A 19200-nucleotide genomic window follows, 5' to 3' on the forward strand; every position below is an offset into this window, starting at 1 on the left:
TTACCACCAATACCGAACTTCAACCCGAGACGCACATTTACGCTTTCCCAACAGAGAAGCAACGGCACCCCACTCCAGTACTCTTGCCTGGAAAATCCCATGGACGGAGGAGCCTGGAAGGCTGCAGTCCATGGGGTCGCTAAGAGTCGGACACGACTGAGCGACTTCACTTTCACTTTTCATTTTCATGCATTGGAGAAGGAAATGGCAATCTGCTCCAGTGTTCTTGCCTGGAGAATCCCAGGGACGGGAGAGCCTGGTGGGCTGCCATCTATGGGGTCGGAGTCGGACACGACTGAAGTAACTGAGCAGCAGCAGCGTTTCTAAACTGGGCTGTTTCATGGTTGGTGGCGTCTGGTCGTTTTACGCGCTAGCATCTTTGTCTTGGTAGCGCAGAGACCAGCGAACCCTATAACGGGGGCACCTGACATGCAAGGAGACGCAGCGCAGGGGGCAGGCCTGTCGTCTCCGTGTTCCTGCAGCCGTCTGGGCCCCAGCTGACCTCGGCCCTCTAGAGGTTTCGTCTCCCTTCGTTTCCCCCACCGCCTGCACACGCCTACGTGCCCTTCGCTGGTTCACACAAAGGACACTCAAGCTCCCTGCAGCCAGCAGCTGGTGGTCTGCCTCACCGCCTTCGAGGTGCTTCTGTTCAGGACCCGGGGTGGAGGAGGGCGCTGTCCCAAGGTCCCTTGATCCCAGACAACAAGTGCTAACCAAACTCCCGAGACCCGCACCCACAAAGCAAACCCCTCTGTCGGCCTGATCCACACCTGCAGAAGGCCAGAGGCAGAAGCAGAGGACCTCAGAGGGAAGTGCAGGAAAGCCTGGGCTGTCACATGAAAACTGAAGACACCAATATTTAGGTTTACTCGACTTTATTAAAAACTAAAACCATAGAAAGAAGAACTAATGTACAAACAACAGTGTGAGAAGGCGGCGGGCAGAAAAGACAACCACAGCAACGGGGAGGGAGTGCCCCAGCTCCAGGGACCCTCCCCAAACCCCATCCCACCCTACTGCCACAAGCTAAGGCTGTGGGGATGCCAGAGGGCACCAGGCTGTGCTGGTCCACAGGCTGTCTCTACTCACGGGAGCCAAGACAAGCCCGTGGGACACAGTTCAGAAAAACACCGCAAGTCTGGAAACTCAGGCCAAGAGGCCAACAACTCCGGTGAAACCCTTACAGCTTCAGTGCCCCAGCACAGCGCCCTCCTCCACCCCAGGTCCTGAACACAGGCACCTCGAAGGAGGTGAGGCAAACCTCCTGCAGGTGGGGGCCGCTGGTGGGAGGCGGGTGCTGAAAACACAGCCCTGGAAGATGAGTCCCCCAGATGACAGAGCAGAATAAACACCTGGGCGTATGCTGGCGGGGGAGCCAGAGCCCAGCCCCACCCTGGGAGTCCCATTGGCTTTGGGTCCCGGGGCAGAGTGAAGCCTGGACGCTAGAACTGCTGCAGGATGACCTTGCGCTTCAGGTCGTGGGTGAACTTGTGCATGCGGAAGAGCTCGCTGTCATAGAAGGCGGACAGGTTGTGGATGTTGATCTGCCGGGCCTGAGAGAGGGGGCGTCGGGTGAGCCCTGCGGACCGTGGGCTCCCAGGGCCCATTCGCAGGGGCAGCCAGCTGGGCTCCGTCCCCATCACCAGGAGGAGCGAACAGGCCCGTGGCCGCCGGACAATCTCCAACTGGGCACTGGGCTCAGAACTGCAGCCTGACGACACCCCTGAACTCAGACAAGCTGCGAGCTGGCCCAGCCGGGCTCCTCAGCAGGACGAGGGAGACACGCGCGTTCCAACCACCCCACCATGCTCGTACCTTGTCCACCAAGTCCTTCTCGGGAACCTCGATCGTGTCCTGCTGGGCCCCAAAGCGGTTGCGCTGATATGTCACCTGCTCGGCCACCAGCTGCTTCAAGATGAACAGCAGCAGCTCATTGTTGTCCCGGCGGAACGACAGGTAGCGGGCGAATGTCTGAGAAGACAGCAGGTGAGCCTCCAGCAGGGGCTCAGGCCCCGCCTCCCTGCTCTATGCCCCACCCACGCAGCTCAAGCCCCGCCCCCACAGCCAGGCGCCCCCGCCTCCCAAGCTCCGTGTCCCATCCCCAGACGACCGGGCCCACCTTCCGCATGCCACGCATGACGCTGAACTTCTGAGTGTCCACGAAGCTCTCGAGCATCACGCGGATGGCCATGTTCACGTCGTCCTCCATGACGTAGTCCCGCAGGTGCATGCGCGCATGGGCCTCGGCCATGCGGATCATGGACTCGATGTGCCGCACGGTGATGGGGATGCTGCCCGTGGCCTGGAGGGGGGACCGCGTCAGGGCACTGTAGGGCAGCCAGGGCGGGAGGAGCCGCAAAGCTGGCATGGCCAAGGGCCCGGCTGACCCCTCCACAGCGGGATGCCCGCCTGAGCCAGGTACGCTGGCACCGCCACTCCCACTGAAGTGCAAAGGCTCACGCCCACTGTGTCCGCCAGCTTGTGGCACTACAGTGCACACGCCTGGGGCTGCTGTGCTTTGTCTCTGTCCGACACCAGGGGCCCCAAGGTGCCGTGAGCATGAGGGGACAGACTGCCCCTGTGAAGCCCGCCCTATTCCCCTGCAAAGGCCGGCGCCAGTGACAAGGTGGCGGGGGGTGGGGGGAGGAAGGTGGCTGTGGAACTCCGAGGGTGAGGGAGCAACCTGCCCTTAAATTCTCCCTCCACCAGGAGCGAGCCAGAACCAGCCCCACATTGAGGAGAATGCATATGCATGTAAGTTCCGTCTAAACAAACGGACTCACTGGAAAAGACCCTGGTGCTGGGAAAGACTGAAGGCAGGAGAAGCGGACAACAGAGAATGAGATGGCTGGATGGCATCACTGACTCGATGGACATGAGTTTGGGTAAACTCTGGGAGTTGGTGATGGACAGGGAACCCTTGCATGCTGCAGCCCATGGGGTCGCAGAGAGTCAGACAGGCCTGAGCGACTGCACTGACGAGTGAGCAGACTGGGAGGCCGCGCGAGCTCTGCGTCTTCCGGGCCTCCCTGCCCCAGCTCTGGGCCCACTACCTCACGATGGGGCTGGGCTGCAGGGCCCTCACCATGGACTCCTTCCTCAGGTCACTGTACATCTTGGCCACCTTGTCCTGGTCCATCTGGTTGAGCTTCGGGTGGACCTTCTCCTTGGCGTAGATGATGTACTTCCTCAGGACCTCCTGAGGCAGGGGCTCCACGCCGTAGGTGTTGGGCATAGCGGGCTCCGGGGCGCCCCCCGAGCCCCCATCCTCCTTGTTGCTGGGGTGGTGTCTGACGTGGCTGCCGACCACGAAGCGGGCCAGCATCTCATCCTGAGAAGGCAGAGGAGGAACAGGGTGAGCCGGTACAAGAACATGAATCCCCTCCAATGCCCTCCAACAATGTGTCTGCCCACTGCGGACCCAAAACTCCGGGGCAGGGGGAGGGTGGACAGTGAGTGGGGCGCACCCCCAGGAGGGCAGAGGAGATTGGGGTGGGTGCGTGGGGGTGGGGACGTGGGGTTGGGTTTAAGCTACAGGGTGAAGAGAAGCAGAGGGGTGGGCTGGAGCCCGAGGCCCGGACCCTTCTGGGGTCAGCAGAGCCCGGGTCGCGACACCTGGGAACGCAGGTCAGGAGGGCATGCAGGAGAGGAGGGGCGGAGACCCCGCGGAACAGCGGGCTCCCTGCTAGCAAGGAGGGAGGGGAGGGAGAGGTCAGGGGGGCGTACAGGAGAGGAGGGCGGGGGAGACCCCGTGGGACGGTGGGCTCCCTGCTAGCGAGGAGGGGAGGCTGAGCAGAGGCAGGCCCGCCCGTGTCTGCACAGACAGCTGGCTTCCGACAGGGGAGCTGGGTGGCTGTGAGGGTGGAGGCCGGGCCATAGCACCAAGGCTGCAGGGCACGTGCCAGAGGAGGGGCTGGGGTGGGGCCAGAGCAGTGAGAAGCGAGTGGACTCAGGAGGCAGTGGCGGAACGTGGCCACACTGGGGCACGGGGTGGCCAAGCAGAGAAATCGAGGACCTCTGGACTCAGAACAAGCGTGGAGAGTACACGACCGTTGAGCGGCCCTTCCAAGCCCATCCCCCCACCACCCCGGGACCCACGTGAGGCCCCCAAGCTCGGTGCACAGCCCCAGGTCCCGGGCTGCGTACCTGCACGGGGTCCACTGTGTCCCTGACCACACACAGGACGTCAAAGCGGGAGATGATGGGCTCGGTGAGGTCCACGTTCTCCGAGAAGGTGAGTGAGGGGTCGTAGCGGCCACCTGGGACAGAGAGGCGGTTGCTGTCAGGGCTCCTGCTCCCAGGGCCCTCTTCTCCTTGACCAAACGCGGCTTTCCAACCCGCGTGGCTACAGTGACGGGAGGGGAGTTGACGGACACAGCGTCTGCCCCGGCTGTCTACAAGGGTCCATGGCGCCCCAGTCACATGCCGGCTGAGACCGGTGCCAGCCCCGCCCGATGGGACACGCAGGTGCCCCTCCCGGCCACCGAGTGCGTGGCTCCGCGAGGGCTGGGGCATCTCCGGCCTTCCACCCTGCCCCCACACAGTGTGGGGGAGAGGCGCGCCTTCCACGGCTGGGTCCCTCGGACGGGTGGCAGGACCCTGGGTCCAGGCCCCCCCAGGGTCGCGCTCCCACCTATGGGGTTGGCCGCAGCGATGACGGTGCAGCGGGCCTGGAGGGAGGTGACGATGCCGGCCTTGGAGATGGAGATGCTCTGCTGCTCCATGGCCTCATGGATGCTTGTCCTGTCCTGGTCGTTCATCTGCGTGGAGGGCCAACGGGGCTCATGACACGCCCGCTCACTCAGCTGAGGCCCCGGGCTCCCCACCCAGGCCCACACACACCTCCGTGGCCCAGGGCCCCACCTTGTCAAATTCGTCAATTAGGCACACTCCTCGGTCAGCCAGCACCAGGGCGCCAGCCTCCAGGGTCCACTCCCGGCTGACTGGGTGGCGCTGGACATACGCTGTGAGGCCCACAGCCGAGGCGCCCTGGCCGGTGGTGAAGATGGCCCGACTGGACACCTTCTCCACGTACTTGAGGAACTGTGACTTGGCCGTGCCGGGGTCCCCACACAGCAACACGTTGATGTCTCCTCGCACCTTGTGCTTGCCACCTGCAGAGGGGACGGGCTCAGGATGACCCCCCAGCCCAGCACCACCGACATGAGCTTCTTCCGGGACAGAGGTGGGACACCCAGGACGCCTTTCCCCTCTGAGCGCAGAACCCAGAGGAGCGGGGGCCCCGGGATAGGGGGTGGGCGCCAAGATGCTCTTTGTGACGTGAACCTTGGAGGCTGTGTGCAAGCTCTCTCGCCAGGACAGCTAGACGCAGCCCGTGCGGACCAGGACACGGTCACTCGGGAGGAGGAGCCCGTGCTGGGTGCACCCATGGAGGGCAAGGCTGGACAGCCCCTCACAGGCAGGCAGCACCACGCATGTAAGGAGCAACACGCTTAAGCTGCCGTGCTCTTTTCCGTGTCAGCCCACGTGCTGTCCACATGAATGACTGCACGGGTCTGCCCCCGCACTGCCCACCCCCGACCTGTGACCTACAGGAGGGCCCACGCCAAGGCAAGGTGGCCCGCGGGGCCTCGTGGGTCGAGAAGGGGACGGGACAGACACACGTTCACATCTCCCCACGGGACGGCGTGCCCCTGCTCACCGGGGTTCTTGGGCTCCCCTCCGAACAGGGCCAGCGCCAGGCCTCGCTTGATGTCCTCGTGCCCGTAGATGGAAGGAGCGATGCTGGCAAAGATCTGGGGGTGAGGGGAGATGGGAACGGTCACCAGTGTGCTCCGGCTCCTCACGAGTGCCCCCACCTGCTGACTCGGAGCCTCCTTCAGAGTCACAGAACCAGAGGGCTTCCCTGGATGTGTGTGTGTTAACAGGGAGAAAGGCTCTCTCAAAATCCATGTGAGCCTGAATATACAACCAGAGACGTCAGAGACGTCTTCCTGGTAGAAATGACCCCCTCCGTCCTGGGCCTCCTGCCCCACCCCGTGAGGGGGCCCTATAAACCCACAGCATCCACGAACCCAGCGCAGCTCAGACCAGGCGGCTGACTAGCACCCACCTCAGGGAGGGAACCCTCAAGTGCCCTGAAGGGGGGCGCTGGGATCTGAGCCCTGGACCAGGGTGTGGGCCGGCGGTCCATCCCGTGCGCGGGTGACCGGTGCACCCTCCTGGGAACAGGACCCGGCCCTGCCCAAGTGCCTCCCGCCTGGCTGCATGTGATCACTCCGGAGGCAACGCCCGTCTTCACAGCACGGCCCTACTGCTAGTTCTGTCCTCGCCCCTAAAACCTACTGCGAAACCCGGCCCGGGGAGCGGCAGCCCTACGTGCAGTGGGGATGGGGTCCAGGGCAGTGCCCTGGGGGCCTGTGTCTCCCTGGGGCCACCCCACCGAGAGGGGAACCACACTTCCCACGGGTGCGTTGGGGGAAGCGCTGACGCAAAGTCCAGGGCAGGAAGTGTGTAGAACAGGACAGTGAGGATGCACCCGGATGACTGGCCATGGCCACCAGCCAGGAGCCGACGTGAACAAGGTCACTGGCAAGACATGGACACAAGGCACCAAGGGGCCAAACCCCAGCAACGTTGGGTCCACAGCGGCACTGACCCTGAAGCTCGGGTGAGGGGAACACTCTTTACTCTGAAAACTGGTGAATAAAGGGAAACGAGCACCACCTCGCTTTTCCGCCAGGAGCCCCCCAGGCAGTCAGGTAGTTGACGAAGAAAAGCTTCTCCGAGCACAGGACGCCAGCAGGGAAAGGGCGGAACCGAGCTAGAGGCCAGGCCTCCCGCAGCCCCCGTGAAGGTCCCACACAGCAAAAGCGTGTCTGGGCTGCTCACGACAGAGACGAGCAGGCACCACCTACCCCAGGGGGTCCACCTCGGCCCCCCACCCAAGAAACACCTGCCCCGTCTGACCAAGCCTCCCAACGATTTACAGAAGCAGGCGACAGGAACGTGCTCATGCAGGACAAGGTTGGCAGCGTCCGGGCTGCAGAAGCTCGGAGGACAGACGACCCGGGCCTCCCATAGAAAAACCGCAGCGAGAGATGGGCTGGAGGAGCACCTCAGGGCAGGGCAGGAGACACTCGACCGTGCCCACGCGTGGGCCGACCGCACCGGGACGCCGACCGCAGGAAGCTCTTCAGAGGAGGAAGATCCCCAGGGAACCGCGGGGCCCATCGAGCACCGATGCTCAGGACCAGCTAGGTGATTTTAGTGTGATGGCGGCGGCAGGCCCAGGCTCAGGGAAGAGAGCCTCTTACAGACTCACTGACCAAGGTGCTGGTGCCATGCCAGATCTGAATCGGTGGCACCAGGAGGCGCCGCACGGAGCAGGCCAGCCCCGACCTCCAGGAGCAGACACGCCAGCAAAGGGCCCCGGGGGTCCTCACACCACCACACCCGATTCAAGACCTGAGATTCGTCCCGACAGACACTCCCACACAAGGGAGCCCCACAGAGAGGGCAGAGGGCGGCCCCTGGGAGCAGGGCTGGAAGCCAGCTGGCCCGGTGAGACCCCCGCCCGCCCCGCGTGAGCCCCGTGACATGGGCACCTCACGCAACCCCCAACATCATGAGTAACACGACACAGCCCACCCTCTGCAAAGTGCTCACTCCCGAGCACTCAGTGAGCCTCCGACTAGGCCCCCAGCTCTGTCAGGAGACGGTCACCCTGGGCTGCTCTTCCGCCCACACGTCCTAAGGGGTCAGGACTGCCGGCCAGGACCCTCCGCCCAGACCGCGGCCTGGCGCTGTCTGGGCACCAGGCATGCGGCAGGATGAGGTGATGTCTCCCGCGGGACCGAGGGCAGCAGCCCGCTTCCCACTGCCATGCCTGCAGGCTCCCTGGGGCCTACCCAGACCTCAAGGGGAGACACCCACTTCCCTGGGGTTAGTCCACTTACCCTCTCGACCTCCATGTCACGGGAGGAATGAGCCACCTACTGCTGAGCACAGGGCGGGACGACCCCGGACTCCTCTGCTCCCACCGAACCCTGCAGGCCCTGCCTGCCGCCCACCATGCAGACGGCGCCCTTGCCGTCTGAGCTCATCCTCCTGCCCCCCAAGCACGGTCCTCGCGCCCCGTCCGCCTGCCGGACGGAGAGGTGGCGGCTGCAGCCACCCCATGCGCCCACGGACTGACCTTTCAGATGGTTCCAGGGCTGGGCATGACCCCGCCCCGGCCCCAGTCGGGCTCCTCACCCCGCCACATGAAGCACGATGCTGGAACTCAACCCTGAGTCCAGCTTCCGGCTCTGCATCCCCATCTATCTCCAGGGTCTCCAGATCAGGCAGGAGCCCCCTCTCTCAGAAGCCTCACCCATCAGTGGCCGAGCTCACGAAACCCAACACGGGCAGATGGTGGGACTCAGATGGGAGGAACCACCGCGGCAGGTGGCGAGATGGGGTAGAACCAGCTCAGGGCAACAGCCATGGAGCACGCCAGCAATACGGAGCGCCTGGCTCAGACTGTCTAAACCTGGGCACCCACATTTTTAGATGAAATCTCCCAATTCCAAAGAGTCACTCATTCAAACATTAAAGAAAGAGAAAACCACGCACCAAAACCCGGCAGCACACGGGCGTGCTGACCGCACCCCGTCGCCGTCTGCAAACTCCAGCCCGAGTGGTTCAAAGAGCCTGATTGCTTCTGGACCTGCCTGTAATTGCTTCAGCTTGTCTCTAGAATTGCAGAGGCATTCCCAATGGCTGGTGAGAATGCCTGCCCTGCCGGCAGGCTCGACACGAGGCCGGCGCTGACCAACCCCACCATGGGGCTCAGACGGGCAGACATGGCGGGGGTCGCCCCATCCGCCCAAGGCCTTGCTCTGTGAGCATCACGGGCAAGGAGCAGGCAGGACCGAGTTCCCGTTCAACTCTTCCCGGAAACGTCAGCGGCCAGCCCAGACGGATGGACGCGGGAGGGAGCAGCTTCCTGGGCTCGGTGGTGATGGGCGCTTCTAGGAGCCCGGGCATTAGGCACCCTCGGCGCCACCCTGTTCGGAATCCAGCTGCCTAGGTCTGCAGACCAGCAGAGCAGGAGGTGAGGGGCGGGAGGTGTTACTGGGACCCAGTAAAGGAGGAGCCCCATGAGGGCGATGACCAGATCCAACTCCCCTCTGGGGGCCCAGGCGTAGCCCCGGAGTGTCTCCCCTGACCCAGAACGCCGGCAGACCTGTGAGTCCTATCCCCCGGGGGCCCCAATCTCAGCAGATGGATAACGGGGCCGGTTGGGTGTAGGGCCCTGCACTGCGGGCAGAGAGCAGTCCGGGGGACAGCGGGCAGTGCGGCAACAGGTGGACAGCAAGTGGACAACAGGTGGAGGCCAGGGGAGGGGGACCCGAGGGGCCAAGCGCAGACCCGGCAGGACTCAAGGACAGGAACCACGCGCCCTGCGGCTGAGCCTGCAACCACATGGGACTGTCCGCGAGGGTGCTCACGCGGGTCCTCAGAGGGGGAGTGGGGGGTGGAGTGGTGGGCACTCCTCAGCCCTGCACTGCTTAGAAACCACCTGTATCTTCACCTCTAGACAGTAAACCCCGTCTCCCCAGCCTCCGCAAACACGCCTGCTGTTCAAGGGCAAACGACAGCCCGCATTGAGGAGCGCTCTTCCAGGAGGCAGACCACAGGGAGGCGGGTGACATCGGGGACAACCCCCCACCCCCGCCGAGTTCTTCCTGCTCCCGTGTTTCCGGTCCAGCCCGAGCACTCCCCTGTCCTCTGGATGCAACACGGGCTCCGAGAGGCCGCCTGTCGCTCTTCCCTGAGCGCAGCCCGCGTCGAGGCACGTGGACTCAGTGGATATGGGAATCAAACCGAGGGCCCAGCTTCCAAGACCCGGAACCAAGACGGAGGCTTGCGGTGGCTGGGGTGCGACCCCAGGCACCTAGGCTCTGTGGCAGCGCCCCCCCACCTCCACCTGCCTTCTCCCCGATCTGCTGGTCCTTGGAGAGGCTGGTGATCATCTTCACGTCCTCGTCGGTCAGCTCGCCCACGGCCACCTTGTTGTCCTTCTTGGCCACGTGGTTGGCAAGGATGACGGTGGCAAAGACCGGGAAGCCGTTGGCGGTGTTGAGAGCCCCATCGTAGTTGTTGTGGTAGATGCCGGTCAGCTCCTAAGGAGGCCGAGAGGTCAGGGGCCAAACCGGGGCCGGGCCCACCCTGCCCCTCCCCAGGGCCCCCGCCCAGCAACAGAGAGCTGCCCGCTGCCCGGCCACAGCACCCACACCAGCTCCCTTGGCCCTGGGCACTCACAATCTCGTCGCCTGGCTTGCAGCTGTCCACCAGGTCCGCAAGGAGGATGGCGTCCTTGGAGCGGGGCAGCCGGCCCGCTGCCACTTTGCCGGGACTCTCCTGAATCCGGATGCGCTGGTAGTTCTGGTAGATAGTCTGCACAGGACAGACACGGTCTCAGGGGCCGTCCTGCCTGGGGGCGGAGGCCGCGGTCTGAGCACCGGCTCTTGTCACCTGACTGGACCGCAGCCCTGGGTGGGGCGTGCAGCTTGTTACTCTCACTGGTGATGAGGAGACACAGGACCAGAGAGGGCAGGGAGCCACGGGCACCGGCACCCCACCCCACCTCTGCTCCAGCCGCCCACCCTCTTGACGCCTCCCTCTGCAGACGCAGAGCCCGCTCCGGGCCCTGCAGCTCACCCTGCGTGTGCACCCGCGGGAGCCGGGCTGCTCTGTGGCCTGAGCTGAGTGATGCTGGCGGACGAGGCTCCCCGTGTGCCCCATGGGGTGGGGCGTGAACACTGCAGGTCCAGCCAGGGGAAGTCAGGTCACGAGAAAAGCATCAAACCAGCACCCAGGAAGCGAGTTACACCAGCGGTGGGCCTGCTCTCAAAGTCACGGGGCAGCACTGTGCGTGCCATCTAACAGCCCCATCTCCTTACCGTCCAGAAGAGCTATGTGACGGCAGCTAAATGCACACGCTCTGGGTCAAAAGGCCTGAGTTCTAACCCTCTGGGCCACCTCCTAGCCGGACAACCTGCTGTCACTTCATCGACCAAATAGGACCGACGACAGCACCTGCCCCCACGGGGCGATGAAGACCCAGTAACACACGCCTGGGCACCGAACAGGCCCCCTGGAAACTCCAGTGTGAGGACCACTCCTCCTCGAGTTCCTGTCCCTGCACGCAGAGCCTACACCTCTGCTCCTGGGCAGCAGGCGTCCAGAGCAACATGTGTGACGGGGTTAGCATAGAGGGAGGGGGACCAGCGAGATGGGGGCGGGGGTGGGGGGCTCTGGGCAAACGCAGGGGCTCACCTGGAGCCCTGCCCTGCAGCCACCCTCCCCAGATCAAGGCGTACTCAACTTTGAACAGGTCAGACTCTGGCGGTGGGCTGCCAGGCACTCCCTGGCAAGGCAGCTCCAACTGGGGCGCTTCTCAGATTTGCGAAGCAGTGAGGGGTCAGCCTGACACGGCAGCAGATGGTGGAGAGATGTGCGCCCCACACAGGGGTTGTGATGGCCCCCCAACATGGACAAAGCCGAGCATTATGTGTCCAGGTGCTTAAGGCCCAGAGCCTTCAAACAGGGCCTCCTGCAGACAGCATAGCCGTGTCTCCCTGCAGGGTAATTGTGACCCTGCACGAAGCCAGCCAGACAGGTCCCCGGGAGTCAGGACAGGCCCGGGCCTTGCTGTGGGCAGGGCTCTGGGGCAGCAGGGGCAGTTCTCCAGATCTTCCCATTTGCGAGAGAGCGGTAAACGCTGATGTTTCAGACGAAGCATCTGGACCACCTCGAGGGCTGGCTGGCACTCACCTCCTCCATGTTGACCTCAAAGGGGCCGGCTGACTGGCACTCGGGGCAGGAGCCCGGCTTCACCTCCTGGTTCTGGGACTGGCAGAAGGGCCCCAGCACAAACCCACACTTGTTGCAGTTGTACTTGACCATGCTGAGCTGGGGCAGGACGCCTGTGCAGCTGGTCACCACGCCGCTCGTGCGGATAAGCTGGTTCAGGTGCAGCTGCCTGCGGGGGGCCGGGGCGGGGCGTCTCGTCAGGGCAGGGCGGGGCGTCAGGGCGCTGCGGGGTGGGGCGTCGGGGCGCAGAGGGGCGGGGCGTCGGGGCGCTGCGTCAGGGTCAGGGCGCTGCGCGGAGGGGCGTCAGAGGGCCCACCTTGCAGACCCGGGGGGGGGGGTGGTGGGGGGGGGGTGCTCACCGGAGCGAGCGCAGCTCCTCCACCAGTGGCAGGTGAGAGATGCGGACGTGGATGCGGCTGGCGATGCGGTCGTACTTGGGGTACATGGCCAGTACCACCTCCAGGGCCGCCTCGTCGAAGATCTGCAGCAGCTCGGCGGGCGCCTCGGGCAGGAAGTAGGCCAGCACGTGCTCCCGGGCCGCCAGGTCCTCGTAGTTCACCACCAGGCTCTCACGGTTCTCTGGGGGGCAGGGCGGGGCGGGCAGGCTGAGCAGGAGGGGCGGGGGAGACCACCCTGCAGGCAGAGCCCTGACTCCCGCCCCATCCCCAGCACGTCCGTCCGTCCGCAGGGCGGGCTCACCTTTGCACATGTCGCTGATGCGCTCCTTGAAGACGTTGTGCCCACGACCGTCCACGTGGGTGCGCAGGAAGTTCTTGAAACGGTGGTGGATCTCCAGCCGCGGGCCGGCCATGCTCACCCACTCCCGCACCGAGTGGCCCTTGAGGTCCTCCAGGTTCTCCACGCTCTCGATCATGTCCTCCTCCTCACCGTCCTCCGTGGCCCGCTCCACCTGCCGCCGCTTCCGGCTGGGGCGCTCCTCCTCCTCGTCGTCGCTGTCTGTGAGCCAGGAGGCACTCAGGGCCTGCTCCGCGCTCCTTCCTCCTTCCCCCTTCCCCCTTCCCGCCCCAGGCTCCCCGAAAACCCACCATACAGGAGCCCGCGGCGCATGCGGCCCAGGCCACGGCCCGCCTCCCGGTCGCGCTGCCGCATGACCCGCTCAGCCGCCTCCCTCTGACTGGCCGTCAGCTCCTCCACGTCCTCGTCGTCCAGGGCCAGGCCCTCGGCCTCATAGACGTCCAGCTCCGGGATGGCGCGGTAGTCCCTGCAGGGCCCGGACAGGCGGTGTCGGCACCCAAACCCCCAACAACAGCACCAGGATCTGGGCCCCCAGGGACCGCCCCCCCACACACACACACCCACACCTACCCCCACACACACAGACACACACACGATGGGGTGCAGCCTTCAAAGACAGAGACGCTGAGGACACTGTGATCGGGGAGACGTCCTGCAGAAGTCGGTCTGGGAACCGGCTGGAGGTGGTCACATCACACAAGTGACCTGATGTCCCTGACCTCACCCTTAGTGCCAGAGACAGGAAAGCTTACATCATGTGCATCTTCCACATGAAAAGGGGAGCTCTGAGCACCCAAAGGAAAAGGAATCGGAGGACCCACCAAACCTCTTGCCAGAAGGGCCTCCAGAGCACCAACCCAGCTCCCCTCCTGCACGGCCTCTGGCAGCCTCGCCTAGAACCCTGGACCCTGGCAGGCCCACCCACACCAGCCCAACTAGCCTGTCCCAAACACATCTGCAGCTCAACCCTCCCGGCCACGAGACCTTCCACCTGACCACTTCTCAGATACTGGATGGAGCAATGTCCACCCTCAAGAGCTAACGCAGCTGCCCTCCCTGGCATTCTGGGAGACATACATACCCTCCATCAGAAAGAGGAGAAAACCCAGCTGAAGGCTCAGGGAACTCCTGCCACCGGCCACTCAACATGGCTGGGTGTCGCAGTCGATCCATGGCAGGGGCCCAGCTGGCTCTGACTCCACGCTGGCCCTCTGCAGTCCTCCCACTTCTCCTTCCCTCAGGGGAGGTGGTGATGGGGGAACAGCTCTTAACTTTTTTTTGTGCCATAAACTCTGTCAAGCCACAGTCTCAAAACACATAATCCCATAATGCTGATGCCAGAAACAAAACCCAGAGCCAGCTTCATTTCTGGGTCGACAGTTCCAGAATCTGAAGTGTCCTCCAGGAAAAGGTACCTGTCTGTCTGATGCTTGCTCCTTGGGAGGAAAGCTATGACAAACTTAGCATATGAAAAAGCAGAAACGTTACTTTGCTGACAAAGGTCCGTTGAGTCAAAGCTACGGTTTTTCCACTAGTCATGTATGGATATGAGAGTTGGACCATAAAGAAGGCTGAGCACCGAAGAATTGATGCTTTTGAACTGTGGTGTTGGAGAAGACCCTTGAGAGTCCCTTCGACTGCAAGGAGATCCAACCAGTCAATCTTAAAGGAAATCAACACTGAATATTCATTGAAAGGACTGATGTTGAAACTCCAATACTCTGGTCACCTGATGCAAAGAGCAGACTCATTAGAAAAGACCCTGATGCTGGGAAATATAGAAGGCAGGAGGACAAGGGGACAACAGAGGATGAGATGGTTGGATGGCATCACCAACTCAGCAGACATGAGTTTGAGCAAACTCCAGGAGATAGTGAAGAACAGGGAAGCCTGATGTGCTTCAGTCCATGGGGTCGAGAAGAGTCAGACGCGGCTGAGCCACTGAAGGATGACAACAACAACTGATGTGTTACGGATTTCACGTTATGTGAGACGCCATCAGTGAAATTCTAATGGGTCTGCATAAAAAATGTTGATAAATTCGATCTCAGCAAAATTTAAAATTAATTATGCATCTCAAACAAAACCATTTTTTAAAACTTAAAAAGCCACAGGTTGAGAAAGTAGTTACAAATCACATACCTGATAAAAGCCTTGTATCCAGAATAAGTTTTTTACAACCCAGTAATAAGAAATCAAGCAAACCAATTAAACGACGGGCAAAGACTCGAAGACACATTTTCCAAAGATACACTGATGGCCAACACGCACATGAACAGATCATCGGAGAAAAGGAAATCAAGACCACAGTAAGATACCACATCATGACTATTAAGGTGGCTATTAACAAAACCCAGAAAACATCAGGTGTTGGCGAGAATGTGCAAAAATTAACCGGCATACACCACCTGTGGGAAGGCAAAATGATGCAACTGCTTTGGAAAACAGTTTGGCGGCTCCTCAAAAAATTAACATTAGAATTATCACAGGACCCAACCATGCCGTTCTTAGGACCTGGAATTCCATTTCAAGAGAATTCAAACACACATTCACATAAAAATCTCACAGCAGCACTATTAAGACTTTCAATGAACCCAAGTGTCTTCCAACCTATGAATGGGTAAACAATGCGGCCTGTCCATAAAGTAGAATATTACTCAGCCAGGAAAAGGACTGACGTGCTGACGCGTGATCCAGCACAGATGGATGTGAAAACCACGGGACACGTGAATCGCAGACCCTACACGTAAGAGATGGTCAGACGGCGGACCACAGGAACAGGGGCAGGCTACGGCTGCCCAGCAGCGGGGAGAGGGGATGGGTGTACTGGACCAGGTACAAGCGATCTTCCTGGGATGACAGAGAAGCGGGACTGTGCTGACGTCTGCACAACTCAGGAAGTCTACTCAGAAGCACTGAACTGTATTCTTGTAAGACGTAGCTTGTATATTATAGAAAACATACCTTGAGAACACTGCGTTTTAAAAAGCTACAAAACACAAAACCTAACTGGGCCCAACCGGTCCTCTAACCTCTATCAGAGCCCTGGCACGGGTAGGGCAGGGCAGCAGAGAGCGGTGGGCAGAGGCAGCGCAGTCAGGGAGGGACGCCCTGCCCGCACAGCCCCACAGAGCCTGGAAGGAAGCTGCTCCAGGCCCATCTGTCAGGACTCTGCGGCAACAGCGCAAATAGTCCGCAGTGCCCCAGAAAGTCCCTGCGACACTCCTGCAGGGCTCGCCCCACTGACTGTGGGGTGGCACCCCCGAGTCAGAGCCACAGGGCCCCAGAGCAGAATGTCCATGTGGCTCTGGGGGTTCAGACAATTCTGGGGCAAATGTACAGACCGGGTCCTGGCTGTGAACACGGTCAGACAGTAGTGGGGCCCAGCCTGGCTCACTCAGAGCTCTACTCCGCGATCAGAGCATTAAGCCTCCATGACTGTGAGTACATTTGCATGTTTATTACTAAGGGTGAACACAGAGTCTGGTATACATTAGGCACCGTAACTGTTTGCTGAACTGAATCTAAACCTTGATTAATCAGACACACCCCCACCCCCAGTCTGTCTGAAGTTGCAGAGAAACTTGGCTGCCTGCTTCTTGACCTTCCCAGTTGGGATCCCCAACGTGGCCCCAGATTAGAGACACCCCCCCCACCCCACCCCGGGGTGCACATCTCATGGAGCTGGGGCTTCCCCCAGCCTTAGGTAGGGTCTGGTGTCAGGTAGACAGAGCAAGTTACAAGGATGTACGCTGTGGCTCCACAGACCTGTCTCCCCCTGGACACTGGACCAAAATGTGAACAAAGGCAAGGAGGCTCCGCTGCATCTGCTTCTCCAGGACCCCAAACAAGGGAGGCCAGACACCGAAAGGACTCCCTGTGTAAACAGTGGAGCACGGGGCCTGGAACTGCATACCTCTCCATGCCATCTCCAATAAGCTCCTCTCCGTCCTCCTCCTCCTCCAGGGGCCCCTCGGTGCCCAGCAGTCCCTCCGACTCATCCTCAAAGGGAGGAAGGTCCCGGCCAGGGCTGGAGGTCAGGGCATCCGTGCGCCGGGAGCTGCTCCGCCCGGGGCTGGAGGTGAGGGGCTCGTTGGCGCGCCGCCGCGGGCCCGGGCTGGACGCCAGCGTGGACTCGGAGGATTCCTGAGAGAGGAGACAGGCTTGGAGCGGGCGAGGGCCGACTGCGCTCCCCGGCACGTCACCCCCGACTCGGGGCGTCTGCCTGTCCCCCCGCACCTCGGACCCCGCCGGCTTGCGCCTCTGCACCTGCTGCCGTCCCCTGGGCCGGCTGACCGCCCGCCCCGGCCCCTGGCCCGGCTTCCCACCCATCTGGACCCCTGGGGGGGAGCTCCCAGGGGAGGCGGGACGCGAGGGCGGCCGCCCCCGAAGGGGTCCGGCACTTGGGCCGGAGGCGCGGTTGCTGACGAACACCAGCCGGGGGAAGGGAGCCCGAAGGCGCCGGCCGGGCCGAGGTGCCCGGGAGCCGACGGGGTGGGGGACCGCCGGCCCGGCAGTCCCGCCCGACCAGAGCGCAGAGTCGGGCCCCGGGGCGTCGGGCCCCGGGGCTCCGGGCCCCGCGCCGCGCTCACCGCCATCTCCGCGCCGCGCTCCTCTCCTGCTCCGCCCGCCGCGACCAGTTTTCGCGCCAAAAGCGGCCCACGTGACCGCGCGAGCCCGGGAAGCGGCTGACACGACACGACGTCACGACGTCGGCGACCACGTTCTTTCCGGCCGGCGCTCGGGGAGAGGGCCGAGGGCGTGGCCCCGTCCGGCCCCGCCCAGGCCGCCCGAGGCTCACGACGTCGACTACCGAGTTCTTCCAGCCGTCGCTCGGCTAGGCGGCCCGACGCCCCGCCCAGGCCGCCCGAAGCCCGCCCAGCACGCCCCGAGGCCCCGCCCAGCCCGCGCTCGAAGCTGCGGGACCCGTTGAGACGCTGCGGGACCCGTTGAGACGCTGTAACCAGTGGAGGCAGTGAAGACCAACCTCCCGTGCCAGCTGCGCGGCTTGGTCACTCTGGGGCCATTTAACAGACGATGCAACGGAGGCTCAGGGCTCTGTCTTACTGTATTATGTCAACTGCTCCGAAAGTTCAGGCTGAACGCTTCAAGCGCCGAAAAGGCAAGGGTGCTAGGAGGCTACGAGGTTGGGGTGCCCTCTGGAGGCAGACGAGATGCAAGGGGGCGTTCCAGGTAGCAAGAGCCTCCCGCGCAGAGACGTGGAGAGCGGGGCGCCCTGGCATCTGCAAGCACTTCCCTAGCTCCAGGTAGAACGCTTGTGATGTCCTGGAAGGGACGAGACGACGACGTTGGAGACTCCAGCTCACGAAAGGCAACCAAGTCTTCTAGAGAACTGGAACTTCCTGCGGACAGTCGACAGCCCCCTGGGTTCTAGGAGAATCCTTTAGGCTGCCAGGGATGCAGGAGGATGGAGGCAAGTTAAAAAAGTTACAGTCAGTTCCGAATCTGCGGACTCAACCAACTGGGTGGTTAGAAAAAAAATAAAATAAAATTCCAAAAATCAAAGCTTGGTTTTGATGTATACCACTTAACTATTTATATGGTTTTTACAGCGTATTTATACCTATTTGCATAGAATTTACACTGTATTAGATATTGCTCAGTTCAGTTCAGTCGCTCAGTCGTGTCCAACTCTTTACAACCCCATGGACCGAGCCTCTTGATGAAAGTGAAACAGTGGAAAAAGCTGGCTTAAAACTCAACATTCAAAAAATGAAGATCATGGCATCTGGTCGCATCACTGCATGGCAAATAGATGGGGAAACAATGGAAACAGTGACAGACTTTATTTTGGGGGGCTCCAAAATCACTGCAGATGGTGACTGCAGCCATGAAATTAAAAGACGCTTGCTCCTTGGAAGAAAAGCTATGACCAACCTAGACAGCATATTAAAAAGACATTACTTTGCTGACAAAGGTTTGTCTAGTCAAAGCTACGGTTTTTCCAATGATCATGTATGGATGTGAGAATTGGACCATAAAGAAAGTTGAGCGCTGAAGAATTGATGCTTTTGAACTGTGTTGTTGGAGAAGACTTTTGAGAGTCCCTTGGACTGCAAGGAGATCCAACCAGTCCATCCTAAACGAAATCAGCCCTGAATATTCATTGGAAGGACTGATGCTGAAGCTGAAGCTCCAACACTTTGGCCCCCAGATGCAAAGAGCAAACTCATTAGAAAAGACCCTGATACTGGGAAAGACAGAAGGCAGGAGGAGAAGGGGACGACAGAGGATGAGACAATTGGACGGCGTCACAGACTCAATGGACATGAGTTTGAGCAAACTCCAGGAGATGATGAAGGACAGGGAAGCCTGGCCTGCTGCAGTCCGTGGGGTTGCAAAGAGTTGGACATGACTGAGGGACTGAACAACAAAAAGGTATTGTAAATAATCTTGAAACTACAGTATACAGAAAGATGTACACTGGTTATATGCAGGCGAGATGTACAGATACTGCACCATTTTATATGAGTAACTGAGCACCCTTGAAGTTTGTTGTCTGCAGGTAGCCAGAAACCAACCCCCGAGGACACAGAGGGACGAACGTGCGGCCATTCTTCCTCCAGGCAGAGGCAGCCTGGATAGGGGCAGGGGAGCAGG

General features: G+C 61.4%; 1 protein-coding gene across 1 annotated transcript; it reads right to left on the reverse strand.

The window, feature by feature from the left end:
* Positions 1-858: 858 nt before the first annotated feature.
* On the reverse strand, positions 859-17576 carry MCM2 (minichromosome maintenance complex component 2). Its single transcript, XM_055557867.1, has 16 exons — positions 17172-17576; positions 16496-16725; positions 12870-13045; positions 12523-12780; positions 12183-12402; positions 11785-11992; positions 10270-10404; positions 9939-10130; positions 5663-5756; positions 4864-5114; positions 4634-4760; positions 4147-4259; positions 3086-3331; positions 2120-2302; positions 1816-1971; positions 859-1553 (listed from the first exon to the last, which is right to left on the reverse strand). Exons 1-16 carry the CDS (start codon positions 17175-17177, stop codon positions 1443-1445), a joined length of 2706 nt encoding a protein of 901 aa, XP_055413842.1. The 5' UTR covers positions 17178-17576; the 3' UTR covers positions 859-1442.
* Positions 17577-19200: the final 1624 nt, after the last annotated feature.

Source organism: Bubalus kerabau, chromosome 20 (assembly GCF_029407905.1).
Source record: "Bubalus kerabau isolate K-KA32 ecotype Philippines breed swamp buffalo chromosome 20, PCC_UOA_SB_1v2, whole genome shotgun sequence".
In the NCBI taxonomy this organism is placed as follows: domain Eukaryota; kingdom Metazoa; phylum Chordata; class Mammalia; order Artiodactyla; family Bovidae; genus Bubalus; species Bubalus kerabau.

Bases quoted from the DNA above. Each gene is read 5' to 3' on its own strand.
- MCM2 (XM_055557867.1), bottom strand. The intron at 12,781-12,869 runs GTGGGTTTTCGG...CCTGGCTCACAG, and splicing joins GCGCCGCGGGCTCCTGTATG to ACAGCGACGACGAGGAGGAG. The intron at 2,303-3,085 runs GTGAGGGCCCTG...TCCCCCCTCCAG, and splicing joins ACCTGAGGAAGGAGTCCATG to GCCACGGGCAGCATCCCCAT.